The following is a 24,407-nucleotide window of genomic DNA, read 5'->3' on the forward strand; positions in this document are numbered from 1 at the left end:
CCCGGGAGGAGATGATGCCCGTGCCCCCCGGGAGGAGAGGAGAGGATGCCGTGCCCCCCCCGGGAGGGGGTTAGCATGGGCACGGGGGATGCCGGGGTCCCGGGAGGGGTAGAAAGCGATGCTGGCGCCCCCCAGGTTGGGGGAATAGCCCTGGCTCCAGCGATGCCGGTCCAACTCAGGAGATCCCGGGAGGGCACCGGCGACCCCCTCCCCGTCTCTGCTGGGGAGAACTGGATCTGGAGGAGAGGCTGCTCGTGTGGCCACGGAGCGCGGCAGCAGAGCCAATGTCCCCGTGACACCAGCATTTATTCCAAGTATGGGGGCCAGGGTGTCTCTGCACTTCCCAGGAGACCTGTGGGGAAGAGCCTGGATGGACACATCTAGGGGACAACAAGGCAGGAAACCTTCCCTGGGGCTCCCAGGAGCCAGCCAGGCCAGCAGCCCCGCTCCTGGCCGTGCCCTTCGAGGGCTCTGATGGTGCTTGTGGTTGGGGTCAGTGCTGGCCCAGGAGCCCGTGGTGCTTCACATGGTGGGTGCTTGGGCAGGCGGTGGGAGCCACTGTGAAGCCGAGGAGCTGGGGACTTCCAGCCCTGGCTGGGTGTCCCTCCATCCTTAGCTGGGTCCCCTCTATTCTTAGTGGATCCTTAGCTGCATGTCCCCCCATCCCAGGATGGGTGTCCCCCTGTTCCAGGCTGGGTGTCCCTCCATCCCAAGCTGGGTCCTCTCCATTCTTAGCTGGATCTTTAGCTGGGTGTCCCTCTGTCCCAGGCCTGGTGTCCCTCCATCCCAGGCTGGGTCTTCCTCTGTCCCAGGCTGGATACTTTCCATTCTTAGCTGGATCCTTAGCTGTGTGTCCCTCCATCCCAGGCTAGATGTCCCTCCATCCTTAGCTGGGTCCTCTCCATTCTTAGCCGGATCTTTAGCTGCGTGTCCCCCCATCCCAGGCTGGGTGTCCCTTCATTCCAGGCTGGGTCCTCTGCATTCTTAGCTGGATCCTTAGCTGGGTGTCCCTCCACCCCAGCCTGGGTCCTCTCCACTCTTGGTGGATCCTTAGCTGGATGCTCCTCCATCCCTAGCTGGGTGCCCCTCATCCCGATGGGATTCCCTTCTCCCACTCACCCCTTTTCCTGGGCTCGCGCTGCGGCCGAGCAGAGAGCCCTGTGCCCGGCCTGGCAACCCCCCCCCGCCCCGGTTTGTCCTGGAACGGCTCGTTTCTCCCGGGAGGCGCCGCGGTTGCCGGGCAGGGATGAAGAGCCGCGTTTCTGGGAAGCGGGACTGCGGGAACCGGCCTCCCCGCCACGCGAACGGCCGCAGGGGAGGCGCAGGGCGGGCGGCCCCTCCCGGGACCCCGCGGGGGCGGCGAGCGTCTAGGTCCCCGAGCCGCTCCCGGGGCCGCTCCCGGTGCCCGGCGGGTCCGGACCCCGCGCAGGGGGCGTGGCCAACGAAGGGGGCGTGGCCTAATCGTAGGGGGCCGCAATGATGAGAATGGGGAGGCCAGAAGGGGGCGTGGTCAATAGAAAGGGGGCGTGGCCTATTCGTAGGTCGCTGTAATGGGTGAGAATGGGGACATCAGAAGGGGGCGTGGCCAAAAAGGGGGCGTGGCCTCACAGATTTGTCGCGGCAATGGACACGGCCCGCCGGGAGGGGGCGTGGCCAAGGCGCAGGGGGCGTGGCCAAAGGCACAGGGGGCGTGGTTTCGCACAGTGGGGCTTGCGCTCTCTCCGCGCTGTAGGGGGGGGGGTGGGACAGGAAGCGGAAGCGGTCGCCGGGCGCCGTCGCCATGGCGGCGGGCGGAAGCGGAAGGCGCGCGGCGTTGATGGCGGCGGGGGGCGCGGCGCTGTGGCGGCGGCTGTCGGCCTGGCTGCCGCGGGGCCGCCTCGGGCTGGTAGCGCTCCTCGGCCGCCTCTCCGACCGCCTGTCCCGCGGCCGCGACCGACGCGCCCGCAGGTAACGACCGCCGCGCTCACAGCGCGCCCGAGGGGCGGGAGGGACCGGACCCCTCAGTTCCGTGGGAGCCCTGGCCCCGTGGTGGACCGGCCACCGGGCCTCGGTGAGGCCTGGGCCCACGCCGGCTCCCCCCGCGCTTGTCTCGGGGGCTCTGGCTGCTCTCGCTCGCCTTTCACGCTTAGGAGAGGATCTGGGCTCTGTCTTCTCGTTTCAGCGTCGCTGTTATCCTCCTGTGGCTCAGGTGCCAAGTGACGCTCTTGTTTGCCAAGGATTGCTTCCCACCTTGGCTGCCACGAGGGCTGTACAGGCTGTGGCGTGATTGTCTGTGGAAAGGTTGGATCCTCCCCACCCCAGTAGAACGGAGGCGAGCCTGGGTCTGGATCCCAGCTGTGCTGGGGCTTCCCCTGGCTTTGGAGAGGTGAAGGAGATGAGGCTGCACTCTCCACCAGCAGGCAATGTCATGCTGGAGCCAGTGAATTCCCACAGAGTGTTTCACCGTCACATTGAATGGGTCTGAACTGTGGGAAGGAGTGGGTCTTCGTTCCTCTTCCTGATGTCTCCCCTGAGTGGGATCCAGGAGCTGGCTCCTGAAAATTGCCTGCACTCTCCTTTTCCCTGTTCTCCTTCCCCACAGAGTGAAGAGTGTGGGGAGGGTGCAGCTGTGGGAGGCAGATCTGCCGTGCTTGGCACCAAGACTACCCACCTGCCATGCCAAAGGGAGTGCACAGCCTCAGCCTCACACTGTGCTTCTTCCAGTCAGTCTTTCCTCAGACATGCTTCCCTCAACAGCTTCACAGCCCAGAAAGCCAACCATGACCAGCAGGGCAAAGGAGGGGATTCTCCCCCTCTGCTCTGGTGAGACCCCACCAGGAGCCCTGGATTAAGTTTTGGAGTCCTCAACACAGGAGGGACATTGATCTGTTGGAGCAGGTCCAGAGGTGGCCACAAAGATGATCCAAGGGCTGGAGCACCTTCCATACGAGGCCAGGCTGCGAGTTGGGGTTGTTCGACCTGGAGAAGAGAAGGCTGTGGGGAGACCTTAGAGCAGCTTCCAGTACCAGAAGGGGCTCTAGGAAAGCTGGGGAGGGGCTCTTGATCACTGAGTGCAGGGACAGGACAAGGGGGAACAGTTTTGAGCTGAAAGAGGGGGATTGAGATTAGACATTAGGACGAAATGTTTTGCTGTGAGGATGGGGAAGCCCTGGCCCAGGTTGCCCCGAGAAGTGGGGGTGCTCAAGGCCAGGTTGGATGGGGCTTTCAGCAGCCTGATCCAGTTGTCCCTGGCCAGGACAGGGGCTTGGAACTGGATGGGCTTTAAGATTCCTTCCAATCCAAACCATTCTGTGATTCTGTGGTTTTCACCGTGGTGCTACTGTGATGATTTTGCTGCTGCATTTGTGGGGTGGTACAATCCAGAGCATGGTTTGTGCTGGAAAGGCACCATTGGTAAATGAAGGTGATTGTCTTTCATGGGACCACATCCTGGCTTCAGAAGGGAGCAAACAAAATGCTTTGGAGGAGCCTATAAAGGGCTTTCCCCCTAGCTTTAGGCACCCATTTGTGCTGCGCTCAGTAGGCGGGAGCTGGGAGGATTCTATGTCTTGTTTTTGCTTTTACGCTGCCTGTTATAACCTTCTGTATAACTTAAACATGGTTTTGTACAGACAGCATTTCTGGTGCCACAGCAAGCCTTCATTTCTTCCCCAGGCAGCAGCTGTGCTGCAGGCCTCTGTGCTGATGCCTCAGAGCCTGGTGTCAGCCCCTCTTCTGCTCAGTTTTCCTGCTAAAGCCAAGGAGATGCTTTCTCAGCTTCTCTTTTGATATAAACCTTGGTTTTGAGCGTAGATAAATTACTAGACAGAGCCTGGTAAAGGGACAGCTGAATTGAAAGCGGAGCAGTGCGTAGATCCCCTGTGCGGTGACATCTGCGTGGTGAAAGGATGTTGCCTTATCCCGCAGTTTCACTTCACCTCTCGTTCGGCAGAGGAGGTTTTACAGAGAATAGGAGCGTTTCAGCTCCATCATGACTTTGTATACCAAAACCACAGCTTTTAAAAATAGAATGCCCATTAAAAAATCCCTCATTTATATTTAGAGTCAACTTTTTGCGCAGAAAGGATTAGAGGTGGCTCCTTTTAGTTCTGTTTTCTCTTTCTGGTTAACACGATGATGTGGAGTGCGTGGGCAGGGCTCCCCCCTGGCCCCGTTTGCTGTTTCTCTGAAAGCTGCTTTGTGGAAGGATGGAGTTTTGATGATTTCTTCACAGCGCTGTGTGGTCTGTGCCTGTCGTGTGTACGGCCGGAAGGACTGCATTGTACCTGGAGAGTCACTCCAGCCGTTTTCAATCACCAGTGGGAAGAAGCCGCCACTCCAGTGGGCGGTTACTGTGCTGTTTTTACTGTTGGCTGGAGTAAAGCACTGATTTCTTTGAAAATTATAAAAACCTAAGGCTCTCAGTGCTAAATAAGTTCTAAAATGTCAGTCTTGGATTAAGAGCACAAGCAGTGTAGCTGTTCTGAATTGTGTTAGCAGTGAGAAATCTAGAGTACAGATATTAGTTCATTCCTTTTCCTACTCCCTTGAGTAAGATCCGGGAGCAGACTCCTGAAAATTGTCTGGGCTCTCCTATTCCTCACTCTCCATCTACAAGGAGTGATGGGTACGGGGAGGGCTCAGCATAGAATTAACTTGGAGGTTCAACCCAAATCATGCTGGGGGGTGTGGATCGATTTTACTCCCTCAGCAGCACTGGGAGAGGACTGCCTGATGCACGCCCTGCCAGCCCAGGAGGCCAGTGTTCAGCTGTGTTGTGTGGTTTTTACATTCTTTGCTAAAAAGTAGCTTCTTGGCCACAGAACTGGCTTCTGGAAGTGTAACTAGCCAGGACTGGCCCATGGACTAACATGGAAAATATTTATCTCCTCTTGCTGATTAATTGTTATCATAAAATTTGCCACTGTTACCTCCGTGGGACTAATTCCAGGGAATGTAACTCATAGTCTGGAGGGCTGGGCTACAGGCCTGGCTGTGTGATTGAGCTGCAAGCCACGTGCTTTGTACTTTTATACTCTTCTACTTTGGGTAAAAAGCTTTCTGGATGGCCTGGCCCAAACTTTTGTGGTGAATAGTGTTAAATCCAGTTGGAAGCTGGTTGCAAACAGTGTCCCCACAGCTCCATGTTGAACCAGTGCTGTTCAATATCAACGATCTAGATGAGAGGATTGAGTGCTCCCTCAGTCAGTTTGCAGATGACACTAAGCTAGGCAGGAGTGTTGATCTTCTGGAGGGCAGAAAGGCTCTGCAGAGGGACCTGGACAGGCTGGATCCATGGGCTGAGGCCAATTGTATGGTGTTCAAGAAGGCTCAGCGTTGGGTCCTTTACCTGGGCCACAACAACCCCTTGCAATGCTCCCAGCTTGGGGAAGAGTGGCTGGAAAGCTGTCTGATGGAAAAGGATCTGGGGGTGCTGGTCAGCTGAACATGAGCCAGCAGTGGTCCAAGTGTCCAGAAAGGCCAACAGGAACCTGGCTTGGATCAGCCACGATGTGGCCAGCAGCAGTAGGGATGGGATTGTCCCCCTGTACTTGGTGAGGCCTCATCTCAAATCCTGGGTTCAGTTTTGGGCCCCTCAGTGCAAGAAAGACATTGAAGGGCTGGAGCACATCCAGAGAAGGGGAATGGAGCTGGGGCAAGGTTTGGAGACCAGGGCTGGAAGCAGCTGAGGGAACTGGGGCTGTTTAGTCTGGAGAAAAGGAGGCTGAGAGGAGACCTCATTGCTCTCTACATCATCCTGAAAGGAGGTTTTGGTGAGGTGGGTGCTGCTCTCCTCCCAAGGAACGAGTGATAGGATGAGAGGCAATGGCCTCAAGTTGCACCAGGGGAAGTTTGGCTGGATATTAGGAAAAAATTATTTACTGAAGGAGTGGTGAAGCACTGGTAGAGGCTGCCCAGGGAAGCGGTGGGGTCCCCATCCCTGGAGGTGTTCAAAAAGCGTGTAGCCCTGTGGCACTTTGGGACATGGTTTAGTAGGCATGGGAGTGTTGGGCTGACAGTTGGACTGGATGATCTCAGAGGTCTTTCCAACCTTAATGATTCTGTGATTTTTAAAGTAGCAGTTTTGGGTGCAGCTGGTGATCTGTGTAACTTCTAGCTATCGAGTCTGAGCCTGAGCCACATGATCCGATGAAAAATGCCATCCTAGGAATTCTTACACAAATTGACTCAGGTTTCTGTTGCGATGAATAGTTGGTGACAAACTGGTGGATTTTCCAGGAAGTGCGACTGCAAACTGCCTGGCTTCTGCGTAGGGGTGTTGGGAAACTTTGTGAAGATCCAGAGCTTTATCAGGAAGCAAAGGAGTGAAGTCATCTTCCTGGAATCTGTGATCATTTGGGCTTTGGATTGTGGTAAAACCTAAAAGTTCCTCGTAACGAGTTCTGGTAAAGGTCACAACCGAGTTTCTGCTTGGTGTGCGTTGGTGGCAGAGGCAGCAGAACAGGGAACGAGGCGGTGGCTGCTTCTTGGCCCTGGGGACCAGCGTTCCCCTGGGATGAGACCAACCACTTTGGTTCTGTCTTGACAGCAAGCTTGGCTCCTGCAAGCAGGATTCGCAGACCAGAGCGTTTCCTGTCAGCTTTGGGGTGTAGTTCAGCCCCCAGCTCATGGATTCCTGGATCTTGTGGGAGCTGCTGCTGCTGCTTGTGCTACACTGTGGTTTTGTCATGTGGACAAACTCCCCCCAGGGGCTGTTGTATGGCCTGATGAATCCTTGCGTATGAGGCCTTCAGGGAAGAAAAGATGCCATTTGCTTCTTGTCCCCTCCAAAGCGTGACTGCTAGCAGTGAGTTCATTTCTTCCCTAAGTGACTTCAAAGGAATTAAATCTCTTCTGAGATTTCTTTTCCAAGGAGCTTCCTGTATTTCTCTGTTTTGTTGAGGAACTTTTAGAGCAGTATGATTTTTTTAAAATGTCTTTACCTGAAATAGAAACAACTGATCTTTGGCCCGGCTGAGAACTGAAAGTGCCTGTTGACTGTGGCAAAGCTGATGCATGTGATAAAGGCGATTCCAAAGTGACTGCTGACAGGGGTAACTGTACCACAGTGGCACTGCCAGACAGCTCATATGGGTGTCTGGGAGAGTTCACTGCCTCGGTTTCTTCAGCTTCCAGGCCGTTTCCTTTCCAGTGTTCCTGTTCTGCTTGGAGACAAGTTTCCTCTCACCTCCCCTGCCAGTTAGGGAAAGAAGCTTATGATGTTCAGAGCTGTTCTTCCACCATTTTCTTGTGTTTTAACATTTCTAGATATGGCTTTGGTGATTCAGCTGGGATAGTGGAAAGGGAAAGGCATTCTTGTCATTTTGGGTTTCCTACAATGTGTTGGCCCTGGTTGCAGCTCTTTCCTTACCTGCTTGTAGCTGTTTTTGGGATGCAAAGACTCCATCACCCAGCATTTCTCCATCTTTCTTTTCACAGGTCATCATGGCTTCTTCTGGCCCCGTTGCTCACCCCTCCTGTTCCTGTGATCACAGCCCCGCCTTGTTCCCTCTGTCCAGAAGGAGCGCACAGGTTCCAGTGGATCAGGAATCTGGTTCCAGAGTTTGGGATCTCCAGCTCGCATGTCAAGGTGCTGTCATCCCCAGCTGAATTCTATGAACTCTTGAAGGTGAGTTGCAGGTTCCAAGCTATGGGAATGCCTTTGGGGAGCTGGGAGCTGCAGTGGACATGAAGAATCCTGGAAAAGTTGTTAGTAAGGAGCACCCGCAGGTTACCAGTCCCAACATCCTCCTTGGAACAGGGTTGTTGTCACCACTGGATCAGGTCAGACAGGCTTTGCCCAGCTGAGTCTTGAAAACGCTGGGGGTGGAGGTTCTGCCTCTGGATGAGCAGTTCCAGCACTGTGCCATCTTCAGAGTTTACAGTGTTTTTCTGGTGTCAGCCTTGAGCTTTCCAAAGCTGTTTGTGGCTGTTGCTCAGCTGTAATTGCCAAGAAGAGTTTGGCTCTGTCATCTTTGCAACTGCTCTCCCAGCTGCTGTCAGATTGGCCCCTTGGCCGCCTCCTCTCTGCAGTACAGAACAGGCACAGCTCCTCACTCCCTGCCGAAGAGTCTTGTAACACCACATCTCTTGGGAAAGCAGGAGGGCTGAAGGGAGGATTTCTTTGCTGAGCTCGGTTACTTGAATGTTTTCGCAGTGCGTATTTAAAGTAGGTTCAGTACTTCTGAGATGGGATCCTGATCACCGTGGGCAACTGCTGGAGAAGATGGCTTGAGTGGGCCAGAAGGCAGCAGCCATGCCCCCTGTGGCCTCAGTGCTCAGAACAGGGAGGAGGAACTCTGTAAAGGAAGGTCTCTAGCATCCCTCATTCACGGAATGGGGTACAGAGGATGAAAACAGTTGCAGAATGCAAACTGGGATTGCTGGTACCGATACAGTCCCAGCACTGCAACTGGCACATGGTAACTGCTCCTGTGTGTAGCAGTTTTAGTGGCAGGGATCGTGTTCCTCAGTCTTCCAGAAAGTATTGATTTCTTCTGTGATTTTTGGATGCAGCAGTGGTGCTGGTGTTCTCTGTGCAGACCTGTGTGTTTTACATCTGTTATCAGTGTCTTATCCTTGTGTCTTTCCTTCTACAAGGATCGGTGCTGTAATTTGGCTAATGGGATTCTCCTTGGGGAAGCACAGCTCCTCTGTGGTCTGGATCGTTAGTTCTAAGTGATCACAAAGAGATGAAACTGAACTTGTTTTCTGCTCCTCCCAGGTGCAGATAAAAACAGCCAAGCAGCGAGTGGTAATGGCTTCGCTCTACCTGGGAACGGGGCTCCTTGAACAGGAGCTGGTGAGTATGGAAAGGATTTGGGAAGGGGACCGTGACTGAAGTTGTAAGGCTGGAGTGCTGTTTTTTGCTCCTTGTACAGTGCACAGATGCAGTGTTAGCTTTCTGCGTTTAAGACAGAGAGCAATTTTCCTTCATGTTAACCTTTTGTTTCCCACCCTACCCTCTGGAAACAAAAGCCTTACATCAGACCTGAGGGAGAGGCCTGACCTTGGCCAGTCTCTTCTGTTGGAATGCATGTTCCACAGCAGGATAAAGGCAGACAGAATCCCGCAAAGGGTTTTTTGCCTGGCTTTGTCTGGGCTTGAATTTGCAAGTGAGGAACAGCCTTGTAGTTAAGGAATGAAACTGCCTCTGCAACATTTGTGAACTCCCACCGAGATTCCTCTTTGCTAATGCAAATGTGTGATTTGGGAACGATGTTGGGACTTTTTCTGCTAAAATTAATTGCTGCTCAGAGGCTTGAAGAATGTGCACATGTAAAATTGATGCCCTTTCATGTATTGCTTTAGGCTGATAGAGTAGGATGGCAGCCTGACAGATGCAGAGTCTAAACCAGCAGTGTTTTGCATGAGCAGGAAAGGCTCGTACTGGGGTGTGGAAGCTTTCCTGGCCAGTGGCCTCCTGGCTGCTGAACGCTTTCCGTAAAAAGCTTTTCTTGCTGTCTGTAATGAGTAGAGAAATTTCTCTCTGCAGGTGGATTGCCTAGAAGAAACACTGGAGAAATCACTGCAAACAGAAGGATCGCCCAACCTCCGAGTTTCCATTCTTCTTGATTACACCAGGGGATCTCGGGGTAGGTATTAATGGGGCTTTGCTTATTTCAAAGGCTTATTTTACAGCTAGGCTGGATAAACAGTTGTTTCAGAGAGGGACTGTCTTGACCAACTAGATTTACTTGCTTAAATCATGTACTTTTTGAAACTGGCCTTTTGTAATACCAATAACTGGTTATTCCCAGAAAATCTTCAGCCTGAGCAGTTGTTTTATTCTGAAAACACGGAAGGAAGAAGGGCCAGACTTTGCTCTGTGCTTTCTGGTTTGCTTAGTTCACATGTCAGTGCATTTGTCCTTATTCACCACGGTCCTTTAAAGATGAAAATACAAAAGAATATGTACTACTACTGCTAACAATTCCCGCTTAACCAGAAACTGTTCTGGAACCTCTTTGTAGCATATGTTACTGGTACTAGGTGTGTCTTGATTAAGAAGCTTGAGTGGTGCCAGACCTGCTTGGTGACTGTTTCCAAGGCCCATTCATCAAAGAGCTTGCAGTCCTTGATGCCAGTTTCAATATTGACACAGTGCAAATGAAAGTGATTTAAAAAAAGGGAAAAGGGAAATGTTTTAAGTGCTGGCAGATGAGATGTGTGCTCCTTCTGTAACCAGCTTCCAGCCGAGGAGCTGTGGTGCCATGCAGCAATGTATCCGCTGTCTGGTGGGATCTTGTCTGTGAAACTCCCCTTGTCTCCCAGGTAGGAAGAATTCTCGAACCATGCTGATTCCACTGCTGCAGCGATTCCCCGAGCAAGTCCGCGTGTCCCTCTTCCACACTCCAAACCTGCGTGGACTTCTCCGGCTCCTGATTCCGGAGCGTTTTAATGAGACCATTGGTCTGCAGCACATCAAAGTCTATCTCTTTGATGATAATGTGATCCTGAGCGGGTGAGTCCTGCCTCTTCAGGCCCTTCCATGGTTCATTTAGCCGAGGTTTTGGGACAGGGTATGCGTGCTGCCTCTGTTACCTGAACTTCATGATTGACATCTGATCTTTCCATATCAATGCTTTTCTGAGATGGAAGAGCAACCACAGCTCTTCCACAAGGGATTCTCGTGTGAAAGTGAGAGTCAAAGTAAAAAAGAAGGCTTTCTTGTGATTCAGAAGGAAATGACCACTTTGTGCCTGAGTCCAGTTATACACAGAGCGAGATCTGTGACCTGGGCTGGGCTGTTCAGGACCACATGCCTGTGCTCTGTTCCTGAACTCAACTCTTCTCTTTCTCTCCCAGCGCAAACCTGAGTGATTTGTACTTCACCAATCGTCAGGACCGCTATGTTCTCCTGCAGGACTCTCCTGAGATTGCAGACTTCTTCACGGAGCTAGTGGACGCGATTGGAGATGTGTCGCTGCAATTACAGCGAGATGATACCGTCCAGATGATGGAGGGGATGGAACACCCGTACCAAGGTAGGAGGGAGTTGTCTTCTTTGGTGGATGGTGTGATCCAGAGGAAGGGAGTGATACAGCCAGCGTTAAGGATGGCTTGAACTCCATCTGTTTGAATTGCTGAGTGTCTGCCCATTGTTTGCAGGCTGCGGGATGTCCCATTTCTGTCCCATCCCTTAATAAAATCAAGATTGATGGAGTTTTGAGACTGGATCTGTCAGAGTGTTCTTAGCATGGTGGCTATTGCCAGCTGACCTGGCAGAAACTGAAGTCTAAAAGTTTCTCCATAACTACTTCCTTGCTTCTTCGTAATTCTGCTATTTATGACCTTCAAGGACTTGTATTCCTTGAGAGGTTCTTTCTATTTTTGATGTTTGTGTTTATAATGCTACATGTTCTGTTTGTACATATTCTGAAAGTTTCATGAATGTAGTGCTATTTTTGGTAATTAATACTTTATAGCGGAGTGTATTCTGGGAATCAAATGAATATTGAATTCAGCAGACTGAGAACCAGTGCTGGAGTGGGCAGAGAAGGGCATCCATCTGTCAGGCTGATTGCATCAGGAGAAGTTTTTTTCTTGGCCTCGTGCTCTCTTTTGTGACATAAGCTTGGTCTGGGGGCAGTAGTTCATTTTGTACGTTCCAGTTCATTCTTGGTTCCCATTTTAGCTTTACTCTGGCCTTTTCATTTCTCAGTGGATTTTTCCAGCTGATGCTAGTCAGAGCTCTTACGCCTCTTAAAGCTGAATGTTTTTCTTCTCTAACAGCTTTGCTAATGGTAAAAATATCTGGTTTTGAGACTTAAAGGACACACAACTTTATTCCCTGTGTTAGTTCCTTTTTGTTCTGCTATTGGTGTCCCGTCAGTGTTTTTTCTTGCAATAGAATCTAAGTGTATGTAGCTCTGTGCCTTTTGGTCTCAAACGTGATCTCTTGTGGTTTTCCTGCAGGGGACAAGGTGGTTTACTGTGAGACAGCAAATCGGAGAGTCATGGAGGTGATCAACTCTGCCAGGACACGACAGGAACTCCTTCATGCAAAGACTTTCCACAGCAGCCAACAAGGCAGCTCCTTGTTACCCCAGCAAGGCTCTCGAGTATCTGGGGATCTGAAACCAGAACCAGACACCTGGATCTATCCCTTAATCCAAATGAAACCGTTTGGTATTCGGATAGATGAGCTGGTGACAGAGACGCTGCTGACGGAGGCTGAACGGGATGCCAGGATATACCTTACTACCGGCTACTTCAACCTGACACAAGCGTACATGGACCTCATTCTGGGCACTAGGGCGGAGTACCGGATTCTTCTGGCCTCACCGGAGGTGAATGGGTTTTTTGGTGCCAAAGGGGTGGCGGGTGCCATCCCCGCCGCCTATGTTTACATTGAACGCCAGTTTTACAGCGAAGTCTGCTGCCTTCACCAACAGGAGCGGGTCCAGCTGCAGGAATACTCCCGGGCTGGGTGGACATTCCATGCCAAAGGTAAGGTGGCTGTTTCCCAGGAGGACTTGTTCAGAGTCTTGTGCATATCTGGGTTGCGCAACCAGTGAGGGGATGGCTTGATGAGTCTAGACTTCCCTCCAGAGTACTCATCCGAGGTGCAGACATCTTGCTTGTATAAACCTGGAAGGTTTGGATCACTCAGGACAACCATGCTAAGCTGTGTCTTGCCTGATCCAAGTATAGTCCCAGAGATTTTAGCATCCTGTGCTGACAGCGAAGCGCTGTCTCGATGTGAAACTTGATGGGAAAGCAAAGGAAGCATCTGGATGTGTTTACAATGGCAGTAACAGTTGTGATTCAGTTTCTTGTATCCCTCTTGCCAGTTCCAACAACAAGAAGCGATGACTGTCAGGGACCCCAGGGCAGATCTGTGGCGGAAACACGAAGGGAACTCGCTAGTGGTGACTCTCCAGTGGTCCTGGATACCGCATTCTCTTGGCAGCTGCTCTTTGTGGGGATGATCCAGGTGTTGAGGAATTTGTACCAGTGTCTCTTCACAGCATACAGGAAAGTGAACAAACGCTCCCATGTGCCTTCTGGGAGCTGAGGCAGCCAGAGGGGAAGTTGCTGAGAAATGAATATTGCTTAACAAACATAGTTAAGGAGAAACAAAATGAATTAATCCTGCCATCGTGGTCTTCTGTGGAAGACCATGGACTCTGTCTTGCTTTATAGACTGTGTCCAGCTTTCCCAGGCCCAGTGCCACGTTGGGCAAAGCCGGTATCTTTTCCCCTGGCTGGTTGTCTCTCTGAATTTTCCTTCCAGAAAGTGCAGTCCTTGACTCCTACGTTCTCTTACCTTATACACAGTAGTAAGCATTTTATTGCTTGTGAGTAGACTTTAATAACGTAAATAGTTTAGAAGTCTACTTAATTGAGGATTTCTTTTGTGAACTCTGATGCAGTGACACTTTATAAATATCTGGATTCCTACAATCTTTCCATGTGGAGGTGCACCTGTAGAACACCTCCCAAAACGCTTTGGTCTCCAGGTCAGGCACAGCCTTCGGCTGAGCTGAGACATCTTTGTGTTCTGCAGCATCTTCTTTTACTCTTGTATTTGGCAGGCAGAGCTCTGGCCCATGTTGCTCTGTCACTTATGGTGGCTCTGCTCCCCAGGACAGCTCCGTTTCCGTAAGCAGTACCCAATCCAGCACTAGTTAACATTCCCTGCTCCCTCCCCAGCTGATTATACAGTGTACGGAGGGGCACGTGTCTGATTTGGGGGCTGGAAGGATGCAGCCCCTGGTTTCTAGCCTGTTCCTGTTCCATAGCTCTCCTGTTGGTTGTTGAGGGAGACTGAGACTGGCTGTCCAGTGCATGTGGGAATGCCTCTCTGCCCTGCTTCTTACAGGGCTGTTCAGAAGGCAGCTCAGAGGTGGCAGGGTGGGAAAGCTGCTGAGTAGTCCTTCTCTTGACCAAAGCAAACACACGAGTGTTAACTAGGCTGCCTCTGTGTCGAAACTGCAATCCTTTCTAAGGAGCACGTTGCCCCTCCTGCAGTGAGGTCGGTAACTCCAGGGTGGTAAAACCCTTATCTCAGAGCAGTCTGAAAGAGGTGCCTGCCTGGCTGGGAAGTTGTGTGAGGTCTGTCTTCCAGGAAGCACAGGCTCAAGTCATCTGTGGTTCGCAGGTTCCTCCTCTTGCTGGGCACTGCTGACTCTGTGAGGGATTTAGTGGTTTGGCATGGATTGAGCTTGGAAGGCCTGGGCTCCTTTTCTGTGCTACCAAAGCGTGTGTAGCAGTCAATCCTTTCTTGGGCCAAGTGTGCCTTCTTGTGGAAGTGCTTTGGGCTCTGTCTGCTGTGTGATGCTCTCTTTAAGAGAGGGATACAAGACTCGGGAGGTCAGCAGCTCCTGTGCTTGGCAGAAGGGACAGCTGGCGATGGTTTTTTTCCGTTTCCTCTGGAAGGATCAGCTCGTAGCTCCCTTCTCTGGCAGCTCTGCCCTCTGGCACACATTTGATTCACCCTGTTTCCTTCTGCAGGAATCACGCAGTCTGTGTGACAGAGGTTGGGGCAGGAGAGGGAACAGGAGGAAACCCTGGAGACAGATGGAGAGCAGTTGTACAGTCCTGGAAGAGGACGTGAGATCCCTGGCAGCAAACCGTGCCTGTTAGTGCTTCCTCTCTGGGTTAAGAGGAAAGATATCCTTTAGTCTCCTCGAGGATCTAGATGATTTACACCAAACGCTGTGGCTGCTGTTTTGTAAACCCTTCCAGCTCCTCTTAAAACCTTTTGCATCCTCATGCTCAACTTCCCGCGGTGTGTATTCCCACCAGGGTTACTCCTGTCCTTAGGTGCGTTTGGAGCACTGGCGGCTATTGTGCATGTGTGAGTGGGAGATGCAAACCTTTGCAATTTCAGAGGCTTTCATGAGTGTAACATCGCGGAGCCTACCTGCAGCGCTGCACATCCGCCTGTCTTGGGTTGGATTTCTGGGTGCGGTGATGTGGGTGACACAGGTACACCCTGTAGGATTAAGGGTCCCTTCCATGGAAGTGACAGGAATGCTGGGCAGGTGGCTGTTTGCTCTGAGATAAACCTGCATTACTGCTCGTGAATGAGAGCTGGAAAACCACGCTTCCCCTTTCTGGAAAGGTGAGTCACTGTTTGAGCAGATCCTGCCAGGTAGCCATAAAGCCAGAGACACCGTAAAAGATTTAAAGCTGCTGCGTGACTGCTTGGAAAAGCAAGGCAGTGTGTTCCTGGTAGCTGCTGCAGGGCAGAGCTCTGTCCGGCTGCTGGGAGCCTTGCTGGGGCATCATGCAGCCTGTGGCAGAGCTTGCAGGGTCTCCACGCTGCTTGGGTCCTTCTTGAGGGTCACCAAGCTCACTGTGTGCTGCTGGGTTATGGCAAGTACCAGCTCAGCCAGGAGGTGTAACTGAAAGAGGCAGCGAAGCTGCAGAGCCTGTGCGCTGTGGGGGTGGGGAGGAGGTTACAGGAACCAGCGGTGAATCGGCAGCTTCTTACTCAAGGCATTCTTGGAACTGCTCTGGGGCTGAGTTAGGAAACCTGCTTCTATTTTAAGGACGAGGTGGTTTTTACGCTACGGTTTCTTTGTTGTAGTCCGTGTGACTTGCAGCAGGGAGAAGCCATCTCTCAGGGACCTGCCCAAGACTGTGCTAAGTGCTTGTTTCATAGAATCGTAGAATCACCAGGTTGGAAAAGACCCATCGGATCATTGAGTCCAACCATAGTTTCTTGCTAAGTGGAGGACAAACACTTCTCGGGTCCATTTGTACCCAGCGAATGGCTGAGTAGAATCCCCTTAGCAGTAGTCCTGGCTCTCCTGTGGCATCCCTAGCTGTTCTTCTCTGCCGTGCCGCAGGGCTGTGCCGGAGAATAGCACAGTGGTGTTTCCACCTTGCGCTTTCAAACCCAGCCCTGGGTTGTATCACGCTTACTCCCGTTGTTGCTCTGGCAAGGCTGTGTGTGAGCTGCAGTGGGGAGGGGACTTGGAGTCTAGCACCCTAGTAAGAGTTTGATTTCACCTTCGGGTGGCTCCTCAGGAAGTGAGTGGGTGTAATAATCCATGCTGTTATGAGTCTCTATTTCATGTGAATCCACCTGTCAGAGCAGGGAGATGCCTCTTCGTCTCACTCTCCTGGGGAGTCTCGGGGAAGGGGTTACTCACCTTGCAACCGCTCCCCTTCCCATTCTGGAACTAACTGGGTCAGGCCTGGCCTCTCTGCCCGCTGCTCTGTTCCTCAGTGTAGGTTCTACTTCACTGGAAACCTGCTTGTCTTATTTCAGCATTGCTGAGAGATGCTGTGGCGCAAAACGACCTCTAATTCATCAGTAGCAACTCGTTCTGGATTGGTTTGGGGCCCTGCCGTGCAGTGTGTTTATGTTCTTAAGAACACATCCCTAGGGTGGCACTGAGTGTGCTGCAGCCCCCTTAGAGCCCAGTTTGGACACTGGAAGCTGCACAAGGGAACCCTAAGATGCACACAAAGCTTTACAGAACGTGCTAGACCCACTGCAAGGAAACTTGCTTTGTGTTGGGGTCTCTTACTGTAGTTGAATGTGTTTAGTTCATTTGAAGTGAAGTGATTGTGTGATTGGCACCCCAGTCATTTCCCTTGTCTGCCATGCTTCCTTTCTTCTCCTGTTTTTCCTGCAGGCCTCTGGCTGTACCTGGCAGGAAGCGATCTTCCCTGCCTGACCTTGATTGGCTCTCCTAATTTTGGATATCGCTCCGTTCATCGTGACTTGGAAGCTCAGGTTGCGATAGTGACTGAAAATAAAGCTTTGCAGCAGCAGCTCCATCAGGTAAGTGGCTGATTCCAAGGAGATAACCAGGATGTTGTGCATCTTGGTCACACAGGGAATGCTGATGACGCAGTTGTAATAAAACCCTACAGCTACAATAATTCAAAACCTTCTTGAGCATAGGGAGTCTTGGGGAACTGTCAGTTAAGTGACTATTGATGAGATGCCTGCTGCAAATGCTTGTTTCTGGGAAATGGAGGCCATAACGGGAAAGAACATGTGTCCCCAGTGAACTCGAGTATTTGGAGTGCTCAGGCACTGGATGCTTAGAGACGCAGCGTTCAGAGAGGATCTGCTGACTCTCCTGCTCGCTGATCACGCAGCATGTTCTCGGGCCTGTCCCCAACATTTGGGCATTGCCGAGGTAGCACCGTGCTCTGGGGTAATGAGGTCAGGCCCTGTGGTTTGCTAATCTTGGACTTGTGGAGGATTTTGCTTCTCAGGCATTTGGAAAATCCTTTGTAGGAGTATAACTGCCAGTCAGTCAGCTTCTGGGTGGCTGCCCACAGGCTGAGGAGATGAACAAGGCGGGGGATCTTTAGTTTCTACAAGAGAAACATTTCTGGGTTGGCTGGGTTGCCCAGGAAGTTATTTGACATAATCTAATCTATAATAATGATATGGCATTATACCATCTTGACACAAACATTTTTCAGTAGTTCTTAATGTTCAGCGTCGCAGGTTTTGTGTTTTTTAATTAGGCAGCTTGGACTGCTCAGCACTTCTGCTTCATCTCTAAATCCTGTCTGGTTCTCCAGCTGTCTCGACTCTGTACCCTCTGCTGGAGCTGACATTGTCCCCAGTAATTTCTCATAGAGCGCTCCAATACAAAGCAAATTGGTTTGTTGCCTCTGTGTGTGGCTTGGGGATCTCAAAATGTATCCTGTTAAGTTAAATCCTGGCATAAGGCGGCACAATTGTCTTCAAGATCAATGGGAATTGCCCTATTGCATCAGGGCTGTTCTGCAGGATGAGTCAGAGCATATCTAATCAAAACCAATTCTATTACTGGAAGAATTGCTTGAATATTTCAATTCATATCTTGCCTCTCCTTGTTTCTAATGGAAGGGGAGAATCAATGAAAATATGACAAGGGAATTTTCTCAAACAGTGATGTAATTTAAAGGGCTTTAAACCATTCCCATTTGCTGGAAGCTGGTTTTGGGATTGGCTGTTTGTTTACTGTTCTGTGATCTTTCTTTAGAAGACTTTAATACATTACTGGTCGGCTGCCATGGAATCACTTTGCCAATGTCACATTCAGTTCCATTTTAAAAATGCACAATGAGTTTTGGGAAGAAATTTGAGTAGTTTGGATGCCTGGCTGCTCTGCTGAATGGACTGAGCTTCGATTGAGAGAACCAGTCCTGCTTCCAGTGACCAGACAACCACACTGCATCAGCTGACCATGGTGCAGAACCTGCATAGCAGGGCTGACTGTGGCTTTAGGGGCATTTCAAGTTTCTAAAATTAGACTGATTTGGCACAAAACATCTTCATTCTGTTGTTGTTTCATCTTTTTGGTGTTACTTTCCAATGCCTGGCTCCTGCTTCCCTGTTCCACCCTGAATTTAAACAGCGCAGAGTGTTTTCTGCTGTTTGTGGCAGCTTAGCTAATGAAAAAGAGATTATGGACAGGCTGATAGTAGATGTCTGCTCCTTGATTGCGTGCAAATCTAGAAACCCAACTGACTTGGATAAGAAAACTGCTTCTGCCTTTGATCAAACAGCTGCTTTCACGTGCAATAGAGGCGCGTGTTATCATTGCGATGGTTCATTTCCTCCTTCGGCAGCATTGTGTACACACTGAAGAAGCCTAAGTGTTTCTGGTAATTGAGCTGAAATCATGACTGCATGTTCATTTGAAAACACAGTGCTTGAGCTGTGTCTAGAAAGAGCTGCGTAAGCCACTCTCTTGAGATTATGGTCAGGTTTCCTTTTCTGGCAATTACAGTGAGGGATTTAGAATTTTTCTGAAACTGAGACATCTCTTTTGCAACTGTGGGGCACAAAAAGGCAGAGCTTTGCTCTTTGTAGAGTTTAAATTTCTAATTCTTGAGGTTCAGTTACTCAGTGCACAGATTGTCATGGAAAGATCTTGTGGCGGGTGGTGTGAAGGACAGATCCTGTGCGAGCTCCTTGGTGGCTTAATTGTGCTGTGAGGAATGAGGCTTCTCTGTTCAGGCTGGTGGGAGAAATGATGCACCCTTTTTGGCAGAATCCATGTCCAGTTTTGTCTGAGAATTCACTTTTCTTAAAGGCGGTTCTGTAATGTAACACTTAGGATTTACTGGTGGGATGTTTCTTTCCCTGTACAGGAGCAGGAGCAGCTCTACCTCTGCTCAGGTGTTGTCTCATCATCAACATTTGAGCAGCCAAATCGTTATGTGAAACTGTGGGTGAAGCTGGTAACACCTCTGATCAAGAATTTCTTTTGAAAGAAGAAAAGTTGCTGCTTTGGGTGAGTTTTCTGCCATTCTTACGGGGAATTTACATTGCAGGGACTGCAGTGAAGTGCTCTTTATCATGTGGAAGAAAGAGATAATGGAAATAGATGCTGTGGGGAAAAACCAGGCATCTCTCTTTTCTTCTGGGGTAGTTGCCACTGACTGGAATCATTGCTCAAGGGTTATATTGGGTTTCATCTACTAGAATTTCTGGAAGGGGCAATGAAAGAGAACACCACACACAAGGGTATTTCCCACACACTGAAATAAAACTTCCATTTTCGAAATGTCCCTTTCAGAGTTTTGTGAAGAGGGACTGTGTTTAGTTTATCTTGGTCAACTGATAGAAAACACTGTTGGAGTGTTGAAAATGTTTTGTTTTCTCTTCATCTGATCAGTGCTTTGCTTTAGCCTTCTAGATGTTGGTTAATAGCGGCAGTTCTCACTTCTCTGCTGTGCGAAGAGTCCTGGATTTTTCTGGCTATTCAACTGCCTGGTAACTGGAGCCCTTCTGAGCTTCATGGAGTTGCTCTTGGGCTTTGTTTGTGCTGTGCACAGTCCCTGCTGTTGACACCTAAGTGTGTCCTTGTTGATGAGCATTCACACATCCATTTTATTTACAGAAATATCTCTGGCTCCTTTGTGTTCAGATGTGTTGGGAGTGTCTTCCCTGAACTGTGGAGAGGGTGTGAGAGCACATCTGGTGCCAGTGTGATTGTTGGATGTTATTTGTTGAAGGGGAAGCCCAAACCCTAATGTGTGCCTTGCAAAGAAGTTGGTTTGGAAGGCAGGTAGCAATGTGCTGGAGCGCAGGCTTGGGCTGCCCCGCTGAGTTTCGCTGGTGGTGCCTGTGAGGTGTGTTCTGAGCTTTTATTGCCAACAAAAGGAATTCTGGCAGCTGAAAAGCCTGAAGGTAGATGTTAGGCTTGATAGTAACTTGTTCTAAATGCTTCTAGTTTATGAAGAAACAAGCAGCTCTACTTGTCTCCCCCTGTGGCTTTTCTTCCCACTGGCTGGGAAGGCAGTTTTATGCAGCTGTGTTTTAGAACTAATTCTCCAGGTATTTCACGGGGTGGGATTTTGGTGAACTATTTTATGCTAAAGCAACAGGCATTAGTTTCCATAGGGTAGCCAGAGCAGATCTAATCGCCCTAATAGGTGTTAACTGCTGATACAAATGAAACAATAGATTCTGTAACCTGGAAATGGGAAGAAGCAAACTTAAAAGAGATCTGTTTACAGCTGGACTTCTCTGGGTTGTACAGGTTGATGTTTGGGAGGATCATAGAACAGTTTAGGTTGGAAGGGACCTTAAAGCTCATCCAGTTCCAACTCCCTGCCGTGGTCAGGGACGCCTCCCCCTGGATCAGGCTGCCCAAGGCCCATCCAACCTGCCTTGAACGCCCCCAGGGATGGGGCAGCCACCACATCTTTGTGCAACCTGGGCTAGGGCTTCTCCACCCTCACAGCAAAACATTTCTTCTTAACATCTTATGTAAACATTTCCTCTTTCAGCTTAAAATCATATCCCTGCCCTCCCTGATCAAGAGCCCCTTCCCAGATTTCCTGGAGCCCCTTTCAGTACTGGAAGCTGCTCTAGGGTCTCCTTGCAGCCTTCTCTTCTCCAGACTGAACAACTCCAACTCCCTCTGCCCGTCCTCACACGGGAGGGAGGTGCTCCAGCCCTCGGATTATCTCTGGGACAAATCTGCACCTTTCTTCTTCTACTTGGTCTGAACAGATCCGTGCTTCCATGCAGGAATCTGTTGTGCACAGGCTTGATGAATTTCTGCTCACAGTTAGCACTCAGCAATCAAACAGCTGTGGGAAGCCAGAGAGCTATGAGAAGGAAAGGAGTCTGAGTAGTTTCATGCAGTTGTTCTGTTTGGCTTCCTTTGAGGGTCTGGCGCTCAACCAGTGCTTTATCAGAAACCACCAATGGAAAACTGGTATCTGTCATGAGAAACACCATGTATTTTAAGCATGGTCTCCACAGGACTGCAGTTCCAGCGATGATTTCAGTGCTACTTCGCTAAAATAATTCTGCTACAATCATTCGTAGTCTGCACTATGCTGATTTGAGGTTTTTTGCAAGTAAAAGCCTTTGCTGTTTTCCATTGCAACAGTGGCAAAGGTCCGCTTAGCATCTTTCTGTTTTGTCTTTAGGTTAAAGAACCAGACACAGGCGGGACCTTGCATCCATGTCTTAGGACATTTGTAGACGTTCTTGGTGTCCATGAGGTCCACAGGGATGGCTCTGATGGAAATGAGTGGCATCGTGGATGACAACTCCTTCAGTCGAGCGTCTGCGATCACCCCAGAAGGGATGTCCTATCAAGCGCCTACAATATGTGGAGCTGTCAGGGTACCAGCTACCCAACAGCTTTTTCACTTGGAGGGGGCTGTTTTCCTAACTACTCATGGGCAGGAAGAGTTATTAGAGTTATTCTGGCAGCACAGTCGAGGACAGAGAGTGAAGATTGGGTAGCCAGGGCCTTGTAGTCATCAAGGCTCTCATTTTATCATCTCGCTGTGACTCGTGAATGCGGTTTGCCTTACTGTGTGTGGGATCTCTAAATAGATTCTGTCCCCACTCATCCCTTCAACACGGGTTTGCCTGGAAGTTGTATAGTCAAAGGGAGAACTTGGCGGTGGTGGGAACCACAATGGCTGTCCCGTGTGATCTGTGCTCTCAGTGGACCCCTTCGGAGCTGCCAGCTCATTCCTCCTCATTTTTTAACAGTTATTATTTTAGGTTCTGTGTTCCCTGGTTTGTCTTACTCACACATCAAATAAGAGTGGAATCTGTTTATTCTCTAGGACCACGGAGCTTCAGACAGCGCAGTCCTCGGTTTGCAATATGCAGCCTGACTTTCTGAAAAGCAGTTTCTGTTTGTGAGCTGGGTGGGTGCTGCCCTCAGCTGGCGTCTCCAGCGTCAGCGCAGAATTAAGGCTTCACGGCTTGGAGCTTTTGCAGAAGCGGTACAAATTCTGATCAGCCAGTGAGTGCCACCACCCGCTCAGTTTGCAGTTCTTGAGGCTGAGCTGCGCTTTCTCAGCGTCTGAAACATCTCAGAAAAGGTGCAGTCTTTTACCTTCCATGAATAAGGCCACGTACATAGGAGCTTTCCCTGGGTGGAGCTGTTACATCCTCGTGTTTTTTCGTGGTCCTTTGCACTGAAAGACATGTTGTCCAGTGGCCGTTTGATTTTTCTGGCCATGGACTGCGTGATAGCAGTGAGGAAGGGCTGGGGATTGAAGAATCCACCCAGCTGCACCATTGCAGGCAGCACAAAGTCCATTGTCTACATATCCAGTTCCTGGAGAATAAAACCAGCAGAATGCTTGAGTGAGGCATGGCCTCAGAGCAGCAGGGTACTGCTTTGAGATACAATACGACAAATTGCTGATGCTTCCCTGTGCCCAACAAGAGCTTCAAATCATATTCTGGAGGGGGAGACTAGGATGGAGGTGGTCTGTGATGAATAACTAGCAGATTCCACTGCAGCAATGAAACTTAATCCATTAATCTGGATTGCAGTAAATACTGCCATTACTTTTTTTTTTTATAACAAAGCCACCCTTTAAATAGATGGTTTTATTAAAAGATTTTTTTTCTTCTGAGACATATAACGTTATGAGGGGGTTAGCTAATGTTCTTTTGAAACAGTGATATACTCTACTGGTGAACCCATTTCAACCTTCTGCTCTCACTCTTGGGGTAACCCAGCATTGCAGGTACTTCAAACTGCTTAAATTAATACTGAAAAATAAACCAGTTAACCACTGTATGCTGATGGGGGTGATTCCTGGTCTTCTGTGATATCCAGTGCTCCCTAAGCTTTAACTTCCACAAGAAATCTGCTCGCCCTCCTGCGAAGGAGCAGCTCTGAGGACCAGGCTCCTAAGCTAAGAAGAGAGAGAAATAAACAGCAGCCATGTGCAAATCAGAGCTGGGAGAGGCACTTTCTAGGCCGCTCCCTAGTGTACCGTCAGCCCCAAGTCTAGCCTGATTTCACAGGTCAAGATGTTCATTCCTTCACATTCCTGAAATGCAACTACAAGCTAGGGGGTCCTGTCCACTGCTTTCACCATGATCTCCACCAGTTTCATCTAGGACTGACTTCACCTAGAAAGGAAATTCCATAGAGCTGCTCTTATCCAAGGGCAGATGCTGTGGGTCAGCAGTCCTTCAGCCAAGGAAGAGTTTTTCTGCTGTTATGTTTTCATGTGCTCCCTCCTCTGTTACCAACCCGCTGTTCTTTACTGCTCTTGTTTCTGAAACAGCTGCAGCTCTTTTTTTGATAGCCAAGAAGGTAAGAACTGAAGGCACGGAGGCTGCGAAGTTCAAATGTCAAATGCAGGGAGTCAGGAGGAACTCTTTTTTTTTCTTTTTTTAAATCAGTGTTTTGAGTAGCTGCCGTCTTAAATGGAAATTCATGCTCTGCTGAGGGTGCAGCATGTGAGCTGCCTTTTTTGCCGCTGGCGCATCGAAGAGTAACCGACCCTTGTGCCCACTGCTGGCTTTTGTAGCTGCACCACGGGTTCAGATGGAGCAGAAGCCAAGAAGCTGCTGGGGCAGCATTTCAGCCCCTTCTCTGTACCCTCTGGGTCGGTCAGAGATGCTGGAGGAGCGCAGCGAATGGTCTCGTGATCTGTGGGATCAGGTGCCAGCCTGCTTGGGATTGAGAGAGCAGGGCGGAAGGGAGGGAGCTGCAGCTGGGACAGGGACAAACACGCAGTGGCTGCAGCGCTTTGCTTGCCCAGGGCTGCGGTAGCCGCGCTGCCTTCTCAGCTGGACAGTGGGGAAGTGTTTGCTCATGTTCCACGACCAAGGCCGGCCCTGGAAATCACTGAAAGGGAAAGGAGAGCCTGGGCACAGAGAAACCTAGTGCAGATTACACAACTGACAGCAGTGTCTGGATGCCACATTTCCCACGATGGCAAAGAACTTATTAAAAAAACCCCAAACAAACATAAATTTATCTTTTTAAGATTTGCTAATTGGCTTATTTTTGCACTCATTTGGATATAAAAAACCAAAGAATCCCTCCACATGCACACATATTTGCCCTGCGGAAAGGCAAGGAAACAGGGTAGTAGCACCAAGCTGCAGCTGCTCAGCACTGAGCCTTGGGAAAGGCAGCAGCGCTCCAGCACCCTCCCTGCTTTGGGAACCCTCAGGCAGCCCTGGCTACCCCTAAATCTCACCCTGAGCTCTGTGTGCCCCCAGG

At 50.2% G+C, this 24,407-nt stretch overlaps 1 protein-coding gene across 2 annotated transcripts; it reads left to right on the forward strand.

Moving 5' to 3' along the window:
- Positions 1-1,772: 1,772 nt before the first annotated feature.
- On the forward strand, positions 1,773-22,964 carry PGS1 (phosphatidylglycerophosphate synthase 1). Of its 2 annotated transcripts, XM_069872942.1 has the most exons (10): positions 1,773-1,947; positions 7,420-7,609; positions 8,705-8,782; positions 9,476-9,575; positions 10,255-10,444; positions 10,789-10,967; positions 11,899-12,432; positions 16,578-16,726; positions 19,045-19,187; positions 21,340-22,964. In XM_069872942.1, the coding sequence occupies exons 1-9, from the start codon at positions 1,781-1,783 to the stop codon at positions 19,162-19,164; spliced, it is 1,707 nt and encodes a 568-aa protein (XP_069729043.1). In that variant the 5' UTR covers positions 1,773-1,780; the 3' UTR covers positions 19,165-19,187; positions 21,340-22,964. The 2 variants fall into 2 exon arrangements, with proteins under 2 accessions (XP_069729043.1, XP_069729045.1); XM_069872944.1 differs by lacking the exons at positions 16,578-16,726; positions 19,045-19,187; positions 21,340-22,964 and adding an exon at positions 14,440-14,574.
- Positions 22,965-24,407: the final 1,443 nt, after the last annotated feature.

The sequence above is a fragment of the Phaenicophaeus curvirostris genome, chromosome 19, assembly GCF_032191515.1.
Source record: "Phaenicophaeus curvirostris isolate KB17595 chromosome 19, BPBGC_Pcur_1.0, whole genome shotgun sequence".
NCBI classification, from domain to species: Eukaryota; Metazoa; Chordata; class Aves; order Cuculiformes; family Cuculidae; genus Phaenicophaeus; species Phaenicophaeus curvirostris.

Bases quoted from the DNA above. Each gene is read 5' to 3' on its own strand.
- PGS1 (XM_069872942.1), top strand. From the start codon at position 1,781: ATGGCGGCGGGCGGAAGCGGAAGGCGCGCGGCGTTGATGGCGGCGGGG. The intron at 12,433-16,577 runs GTAAGGTGGCTG...TTTTTCCTGCAG, and splicing joins GTGGACATTCCATGCCAAAG to GCCTCTGGCTGTACCTGGCA. The intron at 16,727-19,044 runs GTAAGTGGCTGA...TTCCCTGTACAG, and splicing joins TGCAGCAGCAGCTCCATCAG to GAGCAGGAGCAGCTCTACCT.